The 16,842-nt window shown below is 37.4% G+C and overlaps 1 protein-coding gene across 8 annotated transcripts in view; it reads right to left on the bottom strand.

Moving 5' to 3' along the window:
• The window catches only part of LOC129777811 (fasciclin-2), a 231,187-nt gene that overhangs the window by 58,786 nt on the left and 155,559 nt on the right, over positions 1-16,842 (bottom strand). For all 8 annotated transcript variants that reach the window (XM_055784312.1, XM_055784316.1, XM_055784313.1 and 5 more), the window contains one exon: positions 10,627-10,793. In XM_055784312.1, coding sequence (XP_055640287.1) covers positions 10,627-10,793 — 167 coding nt within the window. The remainder of the gene's footprint in view (positions 1-10,626; positions 10,794-16,842) is intronic.

Here is a 16,842-nt window from a genome sequence, read left to right as displayed (position 1 = left end):
GCACGGGAGTGGAATCAGGACAAGCGAAATTTCGCCAATAAGCACATTTTTTCCCTTTGATCATATTGAATTAATTTTCAAGGGCTACATACGTATGAAAATTCTCAATGGTTCCACGTTTCCGGACAACTTTAAACGAATTCGATTTTTCTGCATAAATCTTGGTACACTGGCTATCTCACCACGGATTGGGAGGCTTTTGACGAATAGTGGAACCTGGGATGGGTTTCATTTGAGCGTTATAGATCAAACGAGAAAGGAAGTTTTACTCCTTCAATGGAGGTAAACCATCTCTGGAATTGATGGCTAGAGCAATCGCGTCCGTATTTTTTCTCAGTCAATGTGTCTTGTGAGGTCGTATGCCATGTTTATAGATTAAGAAGAATTCGCCTCAATGGTGATGGAAATTTTGATTGGCAAGTGATCACTACCGTTGGGATCCTGGATTACATTCTACTTGCAATCTAACGATAGTTAATTCTAGCAAAGCGAAAAGACAAGATCACTTGGATTAGCAGGAGGTTTCGGCTCAGGAAGGCGTGAGCACATGTCAGAAAGCTGCGATTCCTCCAACAGGTATGGGCAAAATCGCATCGAAATTCGTTCAACAACACTCATTCACAGATAAAACTCACCCTTCTATACTCTGTTTATGCCTCACTTTATTTGAGACAGAAAACATTCACCTATCCTCTTCGCAAAGTTCATTCTCGATTAGAACGGAAAAATACTGTCTCGATTCCGCTCATCTTTTCTCGAAAAATTTTGCCATCTCTCTTTTTTCTCTCGGGATGACGTTAGATAGTGATAGAATCAAATTGGAAACTTTTGCTTGCGCCAGCGACTGTTTCTGTAAAATCATTCGTTTTTCACTCAAATAGCAATCATTGAGCCTCGATCGCGGCAGTGAAATATAGGTAGATTGTTGAAATCGAGTTGTTTCCTGTGCGCTATTGCAATGACATTTTTTGTTTCTAGTATGAAACGATCTAAGCCAACGAAAAGACCATATTAACGCTTATTGGTGAGCGGGAAGGTGGATTCATGTGCACTTGAATGCTGACAAGGAAAAGAGTATAAGGGAAAATAAAATCATACATACACGCAGATTCAGTCTATTTTGACTCACTTGTTATTTTGTTTCGTGCGAGATTTCCATAGGAGTATTCATTCATTAAATGTTGTTTTCCATTCTTTGTTTTGTTATGTTCACTATCAGTTCCGAATGAAGATGTTCGGGGATTGTAAAATGATTCATCGTGCAATCTCACGATTGCTTGCTGCATTCTTTTCCCATGATTATTCCAAGCAGATACAAGAGTGATTTATAATTAGGTGTGGAGAAATGAGCGAGTGAACTTTTTCCATATGGCACTTATTGATATATTCGTATATCCACCTCTCCGTATCTATCATCACGGTCCAAGCGTATAATATTGAAATCGTGGAAAGAGAGATAAAAAAAAGCCAAGTTTCGGACAGAGCAAAAACATCACAATTAATGTTACAAATCAAAAATTTGAACGAATCCATTCTAGGGATAAGACTACGACAATTGCTCTGTGAAACAGTGATATCTCCGACCTCTCTATTTAAATTAGCAATCGAGAGAGACAATAATTGCAAGGAGGGGCCATCATTTCATCAATTGCTGCAGAATTGTCTTTAATACTGGAAGCATTGAGATGACAATGATTCTGATGGAGTCGGAAACATTAAAACACGTGAATATTTGATCTACAATATCAATCCACATTATAAATCCCGATTGGGAAGTTGAACTGGACGGAAAAACAGGAACAGTTGGGGTTTTTGATGTCCCCCCGAGTGCTGGGTCGTTCGAAGGTAAACTATTCCCACTCGATATTTAAGGCGAACTAACAGGGGGTAGTATCGGCGGAACTTATCGATTAAATTTGGAAGTGGACACATTTTTACACCGGGAATTTCCTTGGAAAATGAACCATGTGCCCTCTTCAGCTGTGTCCACTTCCATTTCATCAACTGGCAACGTGGAGAAGACATTGTGTGTGGTGATTGGTTGTTATTGTTGTTGTTGTTGCTGTTGGGCCAGTGGAGAAGCGCCCTTCAAAATTTCCGCAAAAGTGCGCTTCGAGCGTTCCTTTGAAGAGCGCTTCTGTTCATCCCAGCGACTCTTGAAAGTTTCACAAGCTGAGAACACGTGTGGGGTTCCTCCGCAATATGGATACTTATGTTCAGTCGCATTGCACGATCCGCCCACATGTTGCTCTCCGCAAGTGGCACAGCGCTTTTTATTGGCACAATGAGCTGCTGTGTGACCAACTGACTTGTATTTGTCACAAGTCATGGGCTTTGGCATGAAGAGTCGCAGTAGCCTCAGTTATTCCACCATGACGTATTCCGGGGGAGCGGAGCCAGCAAAAGTGACTCGGAACGAGTAGGACGGCGTGAATCCCATTTTTCCATCCTCATTGGAGACTTTTCTGAATTGGCGAAACACCAAAACATTTACTTTCATCGAAGGCACTCTCTTGAATTTGCCAACTCATTCACTTATTATATTTTCGCACGTCTGACTCGTTTCAGTTATCATAACCAACCCCTCCCCCTCAATTTCTACGTCATAGGAAATAGATACGCGATATTCGCGAGTGAAATGCTTTTCAGCAGCAATCTTATTTGCGCCCTTTCGGCTAGACACGACAACTCGCAATTTGTTCGGTCTAATCTTATAAATTTCAGATACAGAAGTATAGCTGTCCAGATCTTTCATTATCTGAATGGCCTTCAAGGTTTTATCATTTGGTTTTTGCTGAAAGAAAACAACCCATGGACCAGTTCCAGGATAGACTCTGTCACGGGGAGCGAAGACAACAAAGGGGGATGGCGAGGACGAGGATTGGTTTGAAACGGAAATATCAGAGGGGGAGGTGAAATCATGGATTGGGTGTGAATATTCAATGGTTAAGGGGAGAGGTTTGCGATTCTTTTCGAGGGTTTCTGGTAGGGTGAGGTAACTCGTCCAATGAAGAAATGAAATCTCCATATCTGAAGATTCTCCACCCTCTGCCATTCTTACAATTGATTTATTAATTTTAAATATATTGAAAAAAACATATACAGTGATATACACTCGTTTAGCCGCACTTGAAAAAAAATCTGAAACACTTACAAAACAACTAGGAATGTCCTTTTTATCAGGATACTTATTTGCTATAGTGATAGTATATTTAAGTCACTTTTTTTGAAAGGCGTCCCAATCACACACACACACACACAAAAACGGCATTGGTGGATATAAACATTCAAACGTCGTTTTTTCCCGAGACATACGTTTAGCCGCAGGGCATAAAAATCGAGTTTTCGCATAATCACCATGTCTTTATCTGTGTTTTTTGAAAAAAATACTTGGGAATGTTCAATTCACAAGATAAATATTAGATGTGCAACGTAATAAGTTGGTCAGATTAGTGATTTACGTAGAATTTAAAGTAATGGCGAAAGATATTCTATTGACGGAAGAGGGGCGGAAATAATGAAGATATTCAGTGAACAAAAGTTTTCTAATCGCTCGGTCGTAACAAAAATTGGTCTATCTGAGAAAGTGGTATGGAATTTCTTTAAATAATTCCAGAAATATGGGATATAACGACCAACAAATGGGAACATCAAAGTTACTTTGCGTCTTAAAGGTCGAATAAGACTCAAAGCAACCAGGAAACGATGTCCTGCTCATACATTAAGGCAGAATCGGTTGTTCCAGTAACGAAGAGGCATATTGCGCGCATCTTGAGAGAGTCACCAAACATCATGTGAAAGAAACCTCAAGGGAAGCCGAAACTGACCGCCAACCATAAGCAGAACCATCTCATTTTCGCCCGGCAATATATGGAATGAAAACTAGAATGGAGAAATGTTGTATTTTCCGGCGATAAAAGTTCAATTTGGATGGTACGGACTGTTACAGTTGCTATTGGTACAATTTAAGTCAACGGCATGCCATGAGATCGAAGCGAAACTTTGGGGGCGGAAGTAGTGTGGGGAGCCGTTTCCTATCACAGCAAGCTTCTCATTTGTTTCATTTTCACCCGAATGAACTCCGAAAAGTATCTTCAATTACAGGAGGACGTTTTGATTGGCCATATTGAGGATGTCGTTTTTTAGCAGGATTATGCATAGATCCACGTTTCCAAGCAATCGAAGGCACGGTTTGCCGAGAAGGACATTCCGCTTCTTGAATGACCTGCTGGCAGTCGATTGCAATCCCATAGAGAACCTATGGAGAATCTTGGCCGAGATGGTCTATGCAAACGGATGACAATTTGACAACATTTCCAGTCTCAAGGCAGTAATTCAGGAATGTTGGGCTATAATCAAAATGGCAATACTTTAAAAGCTGTTTGACTCGATGCCAAATCGAGTTTTCAAAGTTTTCCGAAATGGAGGTGGACATTATAAATATTAACTACCGATTGGACTCGAAATTTGCCGCTCAAATTTTCTTTTATTGAAATTTAAGGACGCGGCTAAACGAATGTCTACCCTGATTCCACGTATTTGAATTACTTAGAAAACAGAAAGTGAATTTATACATTTTTTTAGAATGAATTCGATGAAAATAAATAATAATAGTCTTTTATGAGCAAAACTGTACAAAGAATTGACTTATTTTTAAAAATATTCAGGAAAAATAGGGTGCGGCTTAACGAATGTCTACCACTGTATATCAATTGTTCCGATAATGCGTGCTACTACGGTATTCAGAGTGAATTAGAAGCCACGCGGTACGGAGACAACACAATAGCGAAAGACTATCGTTATATTATACTCAACCGAGTCACCCAAACATGTGATGACGATGCCGTTATGCCGATGAATCCAATTGAACAGCCGCCAATCCAGATCACTACAGGGGCGCTACATCCTCATTTCCGGTTCCTTCAGGCAAGTGTTGAAAAAAATCGCTAAGCTCAAGTGCAAAGATTTTCGGGCTAGGTTGCATCGAAAACCTATATATTCCAAACGAAAATCAAAATGACAGATCCAGACAACCAGTGATTATGAGCAAATGAACTTTTCTTCTTCAATATGTTTTGAAGTTTATTTTTTCACCCAGTGTCATTTTCATCTTGATTATTCAAGATGTCATAATTGAATTTCATTTTAGCCAAATGAATATCAGCTGTTGTTCACTTTTAACTTGAGGTAGCCGTGTGCGGTTGGTTTTTGTTTATGCCTTTCTTATCGTCTCGCCAAATAAAGTCATGCGCGATTTCTTGTAAAGTTCGTTTTATCGAACTCTGGCGTTTTGACGTAGGACTACGTCTTTCATTTCTGTACCGGGGTGTAAGTTCAAAGTTTGGAAAACGAGAGAGTGACGCTGGACTGCAAGGTTTAGAACGTTAATACCTCTTTACCGGCTGAATGGAGTGGTATAATAATCACTTCATTCGAAAGATAAAATGTCAACGAATTATATGATTGTCACTTATTGGTCCAAAAAATCGTTTCAATAGCTTTTTGCTTTGCAAAATTGCTTTGAAAGCAAGCTTTTGAAATCATAACAATCTAGCTGATTGATGATGATTGGTGATCGCAATGTGTTCCCGAACACGGACGCAAAATCTAGGCAAACCTGGAGAAACCTTCATAGCGAATACATGCAAGCTGGGATTTCTTTTGCTCGCTTGCATTAGTGTTTAGGAAACCATAGCGGACATACGCAAGGCGTGAATACTTTTACTCGCATCAGTTTCTGTTTGGCTTTCGCTTGGAACAGTCATGAAACTTTTTTTTGCGTGTGAATGTGTCCGAGCGATTATTCTCACCCATTCACGCATTAGGCTTGGTGTTCCCGTCAGGGTTGCCAATAATATTTTTCAAAAAACTGGAAGATTGCTCTTAAAAAAACTGGAAGAAAACTGGATCTTGTAAAACCGGTTTATTTTAAGAAGGTCGGCTTTGATTTATCTAAAAAAGATTTTTTATCCATTTCAATGCTTGAGTAATAGATTTTCCTTTGACTTTTGGTATCAATATCAGTAATGAGGTATCCTTATTTTTTATATTCATATGGAGCTCTATGATCTTCTGAACTTTAGAATGATTTGGAGGACCTATAATATCTGATATTTATATAAACTCAATGGTAGATCAATTGGTTTTGACTTCAGAATGTTTTGGAAGATCTAGTACATCTGATATTCATAGAAAAAATCTGCGTCATCTGTTAGCGTTACAATAAATAACACTATCTTTTTATATTTAAAGCACAGCAATGTGAGCCTCGCAAGTGCGCTCACAGTGTCGTGAAAATACATTTTCATTTCAAAAGTCTTGTTTTAAGGATTTGAAATATTTGAAAGTACTATCGACACGTTTTGATGTTGGATTACGTTTTCGGAAGGATTACATATAGGAAGTGAAAATAACACATAATTTCATGAGGGATATTTTTGATATTTTTTTAAATAAAATTTAATCATAAATTTAATTATTAAATTTCGTATAGTTGATGGCAAATAGTGAATAGCGTTGAAAATAGAGCTTCTAACTGCCCATAGATTCGAGTTGTTTCCCTAACACAGACAAGACCGTGTCAGATCTATCCCATGCTAAAAATACTGAATTCGTTCGCAACAAAATGGCTTTTGCTGGAATCCGTCGTTAAACGTAACCTCCAGGTTCAACTACGGCCAAAACCAAATAGTGATTTTGAACCATTTGAATGACTCGAAGACCAAACATGTGTTTTGTTAAACGTTTCGCTATTGATAATTAAGTCGAACAAACAAACTGAAACGCCCGAATTTACTCAGATTAATTCGGAAACCACAACAATTTATCTTTCTCTCTTGAACAATATATGCCCACAATAATACACAAATCTAAGGAAATTTTGAACAGCATCTAACAGCGACTACCTGGAATATTCTTGAAATCAGGAAATATCAGGGAATTTCGTCACCAATAAGGGAAAAATGCAATTCCGTCGATTATAATTTTAAATATTGAATTAATTAGAAAGTTTAATGGTACCAAAGAAATATATCTTGCAATTTCATCCGGGATGCGAAGGGGTTTTAAACGCACTATTTTTAAAACTTGTGAAGCGTTTATGTATCCTACGACGAAAATCATATCCTCTCTTGACCTTTCCGTCATTGACTCCTATCAAAATTTGGACGTATCAGTAGATACTATACTATTGTGCAATGCGACATGTGTTTCACGTTGGAGGGATAACATGAATAAAAAAGTCGAAATAATTAATTCAAATTAATAAAAACAGAGAAAATCAGATTTTCGATAAATTTTCATTCATTTCTTTTAGAAGGCAAGGAAAGCCGGAAAAAGGAGCTTTTGCATCAAATGATACAAAATAATGAAACGGCTACTAGAAGCAGAAGTGAAATTTCTCGAGGTGAAACGAAGGATATTTTGGAAAACGCATGGAAGGAAGCCCTTAGATTGCAAAAAAATAGTTTCGTTAAAATCGTAATAGTTTCGTGAAATGCAATCAAAAATCACAAACAATTCATTCATTCTAAGATACTATAGATATAACTACATAACTAGTAGAAATTTAGTTACTAGTCTACAACTGGTTTATTCTGAAAAATTGATGGAAAATCAGGGATTTTTTTTCGGGGTTTGAGTCGACAACCTGTCTAAAGAAGCCAAATATATCTACATCGGTGTTGAAGTTGTAGAAACAGGAGCAACTGAACTGGTCGAGGTAGAAAAATGACATTTTAGACTATCTGCAGAATCGTCAAATGTTTCAACAAAGAAAGTTCGAAAAAAAAAATAAATTTGAATGAAAACATACCCGAGATTTTTTTAGATTAAAAGCACAGATTTTATTGTAGCAACCCTGAGAGGGATAATATTTATACATTGTGAATTCAAGGATAAAAATGAAGCACACATATGAACAAACTGGATAAAACTGGATAACATTTCGAAAAACTGGAAGATTTCAGGATTTAACTGTTTGACTGGATCGAGAAAAAAAAACTGGAAGAATCCAGTTTAAACTGGAACAATGGCAACGCTGGTTCCCGTGATGCAATCCAATAGCATCAGTTTCTGTTCTGCTTTCGCATGGAACAGTAATAAAAAATTGTTTGCGTGTGAATGCATCCGAGCGAAAGAATATTCGCACCCATTTACGCATTCGACTTGGTGTTCTCGTGATGCAATCCAATAGCATATGAAAAATTGCCATATCACGATAAAAACGAAATGAACTTTTTCAAGGTTATAAGACTTTATTTCGTTTTCACCATTAAATGTTTGTTTCTCACGAAAACAAAATGTTCAGTTGCCTTTACAATGCCACTCAAATTCCATCGGTTCGTTTCGGAACCACCAACAAGTTCGAAAGAGGTGAATTTTACGTTAATAACAATTCCATACTTATACTCATCCACCCACACACTAACAAGAAAAACTTTCAGCAATCTTTCAGAATATGAATGAATATTGATGCATTTAAAATTGATTCAGATGCAATTTTAAATGAATTATTACCGAGCCAACGGTATTCCTACGTCTACCTTGCGGTTATATCACAGATATAACCCACTTCTTGTTTTTTGTTCTCTAAATGGTCCAGCCTGACTAATTTTTTTATTTTTGAATTTTGACTCAAAATCAATGCCAGAACGAATATCGTTTCGAATGTGATGAATATCAATTTGTTGCTTTTGATATTCAGCGAAGCTATGAACCCCACTCAATGCCGCATTCACTCATTATAGCAAATATGTTCATGCATCAGCGATATGAACAAAATGAACTCGTTTGTTATTGTCATCAATATAATGAGGGCAGTGTGTTTCAAGCTGAAAAAAGTCATTTACAATGAAATAAAATCATATTCGTTACTCGTGAATATTTGTTGATATTCTAAGACACTGCTTTAGCAACTTCACTTCACCGCGAAACTCACTAAGGGAAAAAAAATCCAAGGTGGGGATAAAAAAACTTCAAAACAATGCATGTAACGGAGTAGCAAAACCACATCCAGCTCCGACAAGCAATTGACGAGGAATGAGTCTCGTTAGAAGTATAAGAAAATTTATAGAAAGACAAAATTGAAAAGGGTCAATCATTAGCGTTTTGACAGTTTTGTGTCTCCGTGTGAACGACCCTTAAAACATTTCGATCACGGCTTACAGAGACAAGGCTAGCTACTCCGGATCAGTCATTTTTTAGTGACGTCATCTGAGTCGTTGAAGTAAACAATGTGTTCTTATTTTTTATTTTTCGTGCTTTGTAAGTTTGTGCGTTGATAATATAGTTGATTATATTTAACACCATGAATAATTTGATAAAACATTTATCCACAAAGAACATAATTCTCAGTTTTTCGGAAAGCGAAAGAATCTCTTTTTTGGCCCGATAATGTTATTTTCATAATTTATACACCCGCTCACAGCGAATTGAACCATTTTCGATTTTTCATTTCAGGAACATTTAGGCGTAAGTCGGAAAAAAAAACAACTGGCGACTATTTACACTGACAATTCGGATGACGTCATCAAAAAAAATGTTTACTCGCTAAAGAACTAGCCTTGTCTCTGTAAGCCGTGCATTTCGATGATCTGTCAATGTCAAAACGTTAGTCAAAATGTTCGTCATGGTGAAGTACACGAACGAGCTTATAAAATATACTATCGAAATTCGGAGTCGGTGGTTGCAACTTTATGAGCGCTTACACCAATTTTCCATCGTAATCCCTCCGTCCCAGTCGGCAGGCTGTACATAGCTTAGTCACCAAATTTGAGTCTACATTTTTGTTGTTGAATATTCTCGTGCCAACGATAAGCCGCCCGCGCAGAGTAACGAAAGTATCACAGCCGCAAGCGGATCCATCCGAAATGACCCAAATCAGTCAATTGCACGGCGTTCTCATCAATTGGGCACCTCGCAAACCTCATTGTAGCGTACTTTGCGATAAGATCTTGGGCCACATCCTTACTAGATCAAATTGACTTAAGAACTAAAGCCACTCGACCATATAAAGCGCCGAAACTTCTCCGATTGGGCTCGAGCGAATCATGAAGAAAATGATGATTCTCATCACAGAATCCAACGGATCGATCGCTGTAAACGGGTCCGTTGTGGTCATATGACCAAAATCGAATTTCATTCTTAAAATGTAAGAGTTGAACTACAAACAGAATGAATTTGAACCCAATATCTCAAAAGAAAAATGTGTTTCATTGAAAAAAAAGCTGATAGGTCCTTAATGAAAGACCCGTTATTTGTCAAGATGATAGAATGAGCTGAGAAGGAATTCTGCATCGAACACAAAAGCAAGGTGAATTTTGACGCAAAATAATTGCTTAGATTTAGCAAGTGTACGACTCAGATCAGTTATAAAAATTTGATAGTTGCATCAAGACGATTCTCAAACTAATTAATTGAACCAGATTCAGGTGCTCAAACTTTCTGCGTATATCTTGACTAGACTGATTCTGTATTCAGCATCAAAGTACAGACTTAGTTCTTTGTATTCCTGTAATTCTGTGCCATCGTTTCACTTTGAAAAAATCGTCCCACACTTCATACTAATAAGAGCATTTAGTTGTGAAAGTTCTTTTTCAAAAGCACTTTTCAAACAGATTTACTTACCGTAAGTTTCCACCGAAACGGACGCTCCGAGCTGTTCGGTGACAGAGTAGGATGCTGCACAGTAATACACTCCGGTCATCGATTCCTGCAGCGAGTTGAATATCAAAGCCAGCGCTTGGCCCCCTGCTATCGATTCGGTGTAAATCGGTGGGGAAGCCTGTCCCGCTCTGCAAACAGACAAAATGGGAAGAAAACACAAAAACGACTTATAGTGGGTGGGTGGGAGTGTGTGTGTGTATGTGCGTACGCAATAATGTAATAAACGAAGAAAAAGTTTGGCAAAAGTTTTGTCGTTTTAGTTTCGGGATTAAATTCAGTACACAGAGGATAGTGGTGTCAGAATATGCGGAAAAGTGGGGGGTGCGTTGTCAGTATTCATTAGATGATGCGAGTTGCTGTCCCATCCCATCCAACGGAAGTATGTTTCTATAAATGCCCGAAGGCTCTTAATTAGATTAGGAATGCTTCTGACATTCTCAAGCCCGAAATCGACCGGCTCACCCAAACGGATGTGGCGAGCGAAATCTCATTGATTGGGTACATCCTCATCAGCAGAATGATGCTGATATTAGAGTAACACACATGAAACAACAGCGAGCGGTTCCCAGCGGTCGTTCGTAATGTTTCTTGGGGCAACTCATGGGAGAAGACAAATGATTCCTCCACCGAGTTGGAATCTGAGCTGGTAGATAGAACCAACAATGGATGGATAGATGTACCCACGGAATCGGGCAAACAAATCAATCGCACGAAATATGCTAGCTCATTAGAAAGGAGAAGAGATGCTGCGAGATACCCTATGGAGTGCTAATCAAAACGTGTGGGTGTATGCTGTGTGGTGTGTTTGCATTTTCTGAGTTATCCCGCTGGACGATGATGCGATGGAATGCCTATTGATGCTAAAATCGGGCTAAAGTGGACACGATAGACATACATAAAGACACGCACACATACAAATACACGCACCCATTTCTATCGATCAGAGGGAGAAGATGTTAGAGTTTGAGATTGATAGCAAGTGCACGTGCTTGCACATAATTAGAGTTTGATTGATGTAGCAGTTCGAATGATTGGTGAATGAGAACGATGGTGATTCAGGCAATATTGTGCATTGAAATACTTTACAATATTATGTTTTCGGAGCAGAAGACTCAAGTTATCAACAATGTTGCAAATTGACTGCTGAGCAGGGTTACCATATCTACAGAATAATCTGTTTTTCTACAGATCTTTCGATTTTTTGAGACCAAGAATCTGTAGTTACAGATTACAGATTTTTTGGGTTTTATTCTGAATATTCAGATTTTTAAGAAAGTTCAATAATAGTTACGGTTGGATGATAATAATATTTTTCCCATCTCACCCATTTAATTTATTTCATTTCATCATTGTATTCATAAAGCCTTCGAATCTGTTTAAATGAGAATCGCCTGTTTTCGAAATTCATATGTAGCATGATGACCTACATTCTTATGCCAACCTCTGCATTATTGGTTAGTGTTATCTATATAAATGAAAATAGAGCGCCAAATGTGTTGGTAAGCGCAAAAACTCGAGTATGGAATGGTCCGATTTGAGTCGGCTTTATTTTGTTGTATTCGTGTCTGCCCGTAGAATTTTTTTTGAAAAACTTTGAGGGAAAGTTCGAATGAAGGTAATTATATGTTCTTGAATGATATCGTTGGAGTTAAATTGGATTTTGCGATTGTGAAATAAGGCTTTGGTTTCCGTTGCGGTGAAGCGAAAATGGCCATGGATTCTCAGGTGGAAAAGCGCGCTTTGAAATTAAAAATTATGAATGAAAACTACAAACATGTATTCCATGTAACGGAGAAACATGTTATTTGCAAGTGAATCAAGAATCTTGAGCGAAAATTATGTCTGAAAATATGAGTTTTAGAAGAAGTACTAGAAAATTTCTAGTAAAAGGCAATTGTAATGGGCCAATTTGGAGATAAATCAATGAAGAGCTCTGCGATTGAACCCACAAACATTCGCTTATTAAGAATGATTGAAATGAACGTGAATGTTCGAAAGAATTCGTATCGAAAAATCAATTTTGGGCGGAACGAAGTTCGTCAGGTCAGCTAGTAATAAATAAATCACACTGTTTATCTTTTCTTACTTTAGCACAGAGAATGCAAAATATAAAAGCGCGCTCATATTTACCCCTATTCTGTATTTCGATTGATTCGAAATATTTCGAGCGAGTTGATTGAATTCTATTCTGTATTCCGTTCGAGTTGTTTTTGCATTTCTGTTTCTCTTCGAACATTAAATGGGCAACATGTTCGAAACAGGGAATGCGAAATTGTAACATGAATGGAATGCTCATCTGGTGGAATGCAGAATAGGGGTAATTGTCGTGAAATTTCATTTGCTTTTAAAGTTTTTCGGTATATTCAAAAAAAACATCTAAAAGAAAGATCGAGACATCTTGACGCAGGATTACGTTTTCGAGAATATAGGGGGAGTAAATATAAAAAAAAATCATTTTTGTGTGTTTCATGCTCAGACATTTCATGACGGTTTCATGATTTGTGATGATTTTGTACCAATCGATTTGGTCATTCCCCAACAATCTATTGCAATGTAATTATTAAATTTCTTATAGCTAATATGTCAAAATAGCGTTGAAAATAGAGCATCTAATTCCCCATATATTCATGTAGACCGCAAGGCGTTTCCTTAACACGAACAAGAAAATCGGTCTAGTCGATTTAGAAAACACATTGCGGTCTAGACATTTATAATAACCATTGAAAATGCTGAATTCGTCCACAACGACCGAAAACAAGGAAATTAAACGCAGTTTGAACCGTTTTAACGATTTGATGACCAATCCTATTTTACTGTTTTTTGAACTACGTTATGTTATTGATTGTTGAATTTAATAAAACAACTGAAACACCTGAACTCACTTAGATTGATTCGGAGGCCAGAACACTTTATCTTACTCTATTTAGCAATATATGCCAAGAATAATACATCAATGAAAAATTATATCGAAACCTGTCCGTATCCTAAGAATCAGCTTCATAGTATCTTCATGTCCTCTTTTCAAGTATTGACAGTCCTCCAGTTTTTGATTTGTTTCCTCATTATGCTACATTTTTATTACAACCATTACATTTTTGTGTGGCTTTACGTGGACACCATCAGCATCGTCTAATCAATAATAACTATGCCAATCAATGATGCTAAAGCTAACATCATGCTTCAAAGTTGGACTTATGAATTTAACACAGATTTCAATACAGATTTTTCGAGAATGAACTAAGATAAAAAGATTTTTTCAGACCAAAAACACAGATTTTATTATGGCAACCCTGCTGCTGAGTGGTAATCTTCCAGAAATCCCAAAAAACATTTATTTCTCTAAGGGCTATTAAACATCACAGATATAGACCCTTTAGGACCAGGCAATGATGCACCCGTGGCCGAGTGGTTAGCGTCTCACATTATCATTCCGGGTGTTCGGGTTCGATTCCCGTTCTGGCCGGGGGATTTTTTCGTCAAAGAAATTTCCTTCGACTTGCACTGTGATCACGCGTATTCTAGAGCTTGCCCCTCGAATACATTCAAGTCGTGTTATTTGGCTTAGAAAATCTCAACTAAGTATTAATAAATGACGCTAGTTAATGCATACGTTGAGACGGCAAAAGTTCCACAGGGAACGTTGACGCCATTCAAGAAGAAGAAGGACCAGGCAAACTATCTTGTGAAGTGATAATAATTGGCAACGAAAATAGAATTCCAGAGATATAGCATAGTTTTTTGTGATATGTTTTTTATGCATTAGTTGCATCGAGAATTAAATCATTCATTGAAATTTAAAATTGGAACAAGTGGAACAATCCCAATGGATGTGAGATAAATGAAGGGGGATTCATTTACCTATAGGTAACGATTAAAAAGAAACTTCATCTGAATACAATAACTGGAATTGTTATGTACTAACGATGATTTGAAAAATTGTTAATTGTCGTTGGGAACTTAATTTTCCGATGTGCCCAATTAATCACCAAGAGTTGAAGGCTACCGATAGAGTAGGAATGCATTTTTGAGAAATGTTGTGAAAAGTTTACAGTCTAGAAAATGGACTGAAAACATCAAATCATAATAATTTTTTTCTAGTCTACAAATTCGAAAAAAAAATTTCTCCATATTCCTTAAAGTTTCTATGTTAAAAAACATGCTCTTGGAAGGACTTTTTAAAAGTTCAATTATTTACCGAGTTATAGGCATTTTAGCGACACAGTGTCCAATCTTGTCCGTATTGTATTCAAAACTTCGATTACGTTTTTCTCGAAACAACATTTTCCGAACTGACGTACACGATATCTGAAGATCTACTGAACCGATTTATTTTAAATCTGGTATAATCATTCTTTATAAATATTTCTATCGAACCATCAAATTTTTTTTCAAGTTAACTATTTTAGAAAAATGAAATCGTCATGAAAAAAGTGCTGAAAGTTTTTTTTTGTTTTGAAAACTGTCTATTTTTTTAACAATTTTGTCTATATTTTTTGCTTGTTCGAGTTTCACACGATAGCGGTATCTTCACTATCGTTTTGGACATCTCATCTCCCCTCTTTAACATTTTTTAATTTTTTTGATTTTTGATTTGATTTTATTTAGTTATTTTTGAACTGCTTAAAGATTAAAAAACGAAAAGTAAAATAATTAAAAAATATTATTTGATTTATTTGTTCAGATCTCGAAAGACGGTCAAAAAATTATACCTTACACTAGAATACCCCAATTAAATGATTTTTAGAATGCTTCCTTATAATGTAATCGTTTTTTAGGGAAGAGCGTGGACAGAAACATTGATGATGAGTGTTGTTTAGAAAATTCTATATTAACAATTTAGAATATTCTGCTGGAGTGTTTCAAAATAAGAGACGAATGAACAGTAAAACTTCGTGTTGAAAGTATATAAACATTTTTTGTTTGATTTTGAAGTTGATTTACAAAATGAAATGGGGCTATATACTTTTTTGAACGTTCTTCTCGCTGAACACGAGCCGATAAGATTTTTTTTTGAAAAGTGAAGCACATCCATCCCGATAAGATTTCTCTGTGTGTCAGACGGGAGTATTGGTTTTTCCAGAAAGCTGTGTCGCCACTGACAGTGGCCAAATCGAGACGCGTAACGTGAGCCCTTTATCAGATGTCAGGCATCTCGAAGAAAATTTCAAACCAAAAAAAAAATTGACCTGTTGGTAAGGTAAACCAATATCTATGCCGTACTCTCCTCGTAATTCTTGACCAAGATTATGGGTACTGATAATTTTCGATGGTGGTCTCCGAAACGCTTCATGTGAATTCTAACTCTAAAGCATTTGTAGCTGCTAATTTGCATATCAAAGCAGATTTGGAAAAGCAATTTCATCACGTGAAAAGTGGGATGGCTTCCAAAATTCCGCCCTCTAATACAATTCCAATACTACCGCAATCACCATCATCGGTTATTCCCAACCCTGTGATAAAAATCCCAACGATAGTATTATCAAATTTTGATGGTAATCCTCATGAATGGCTAACTATCCACGATTCGTTTACCTCCCCCATTCGTAACGTATGCATGAAGAATAAGGGAACAGATTTTAACGATTTTTCATTCATAGATTAGTGAATCCATCTATGAACCATCAATCACATCAACCATTTTGAGTACAGAAAAAAATCGCAGTGTTATCAGTAGCAGTAGTCATGGCGAACAACTACTACGCTCGATGCATTGTTCGTACTCCACCCCGAAGAGAAGAAGTTGGACATCGGGAGGTTCTTCGTGTCCGTCAGATACCTGACCAAACTGGAAATGTTAGCGCGGAAGCATCAGTCTAGGTCGGCCGTGTAAGTTTGAGTAGCAGGCAAGAAGCGGTCGAAAGTGCTGCTGGGAAATATATTTTCCGGTGAAATATATTTCCGGTGAAACTTCTTGGTCATGATGGATTACGAGACCTACTTGACTGCGTATTTGAGTTCCCCACAAAGCAGGCAGGCGATGACGTCAATTATATCTCCTACGCCAAGTTCCCGGTGAAGTATTGTTGGCTGACAATCAGCGAGAAGAGAATGTCTAGGCCGCTGTTCTTCCTTTCGGGGCTTGGTGTGAGCGGGGAGAAGTACGAAGTGCCTGTCGGAAAATGCAGTCTTCATTAAAAGGTTAAGTATTTAAATTTTAGGCGAATCTCAAACGAAGGA

The sequence above is a fragment of the Toxorhynchites rutilus genome, chromosome 3 (genome assembly GCF_029784135.1).
Source record: "Toxorhynchites rutilus septentrionalis strain SRP chromosome 3, ASM2978413v1, whole genome shotgun sequence".
In the NCBI taxonomy this organism is placed as follows: Eukaryota; Metazoa; Arthropoda; class Insecta; order Diptera; family Culicidae; genus Toxorhynchites; species Toxorhynchites rutilus.
Note: the sequence above shows the minus strand (reverse complement) of the source record. Positions and strands in the feature narration are given on the sequence as shown.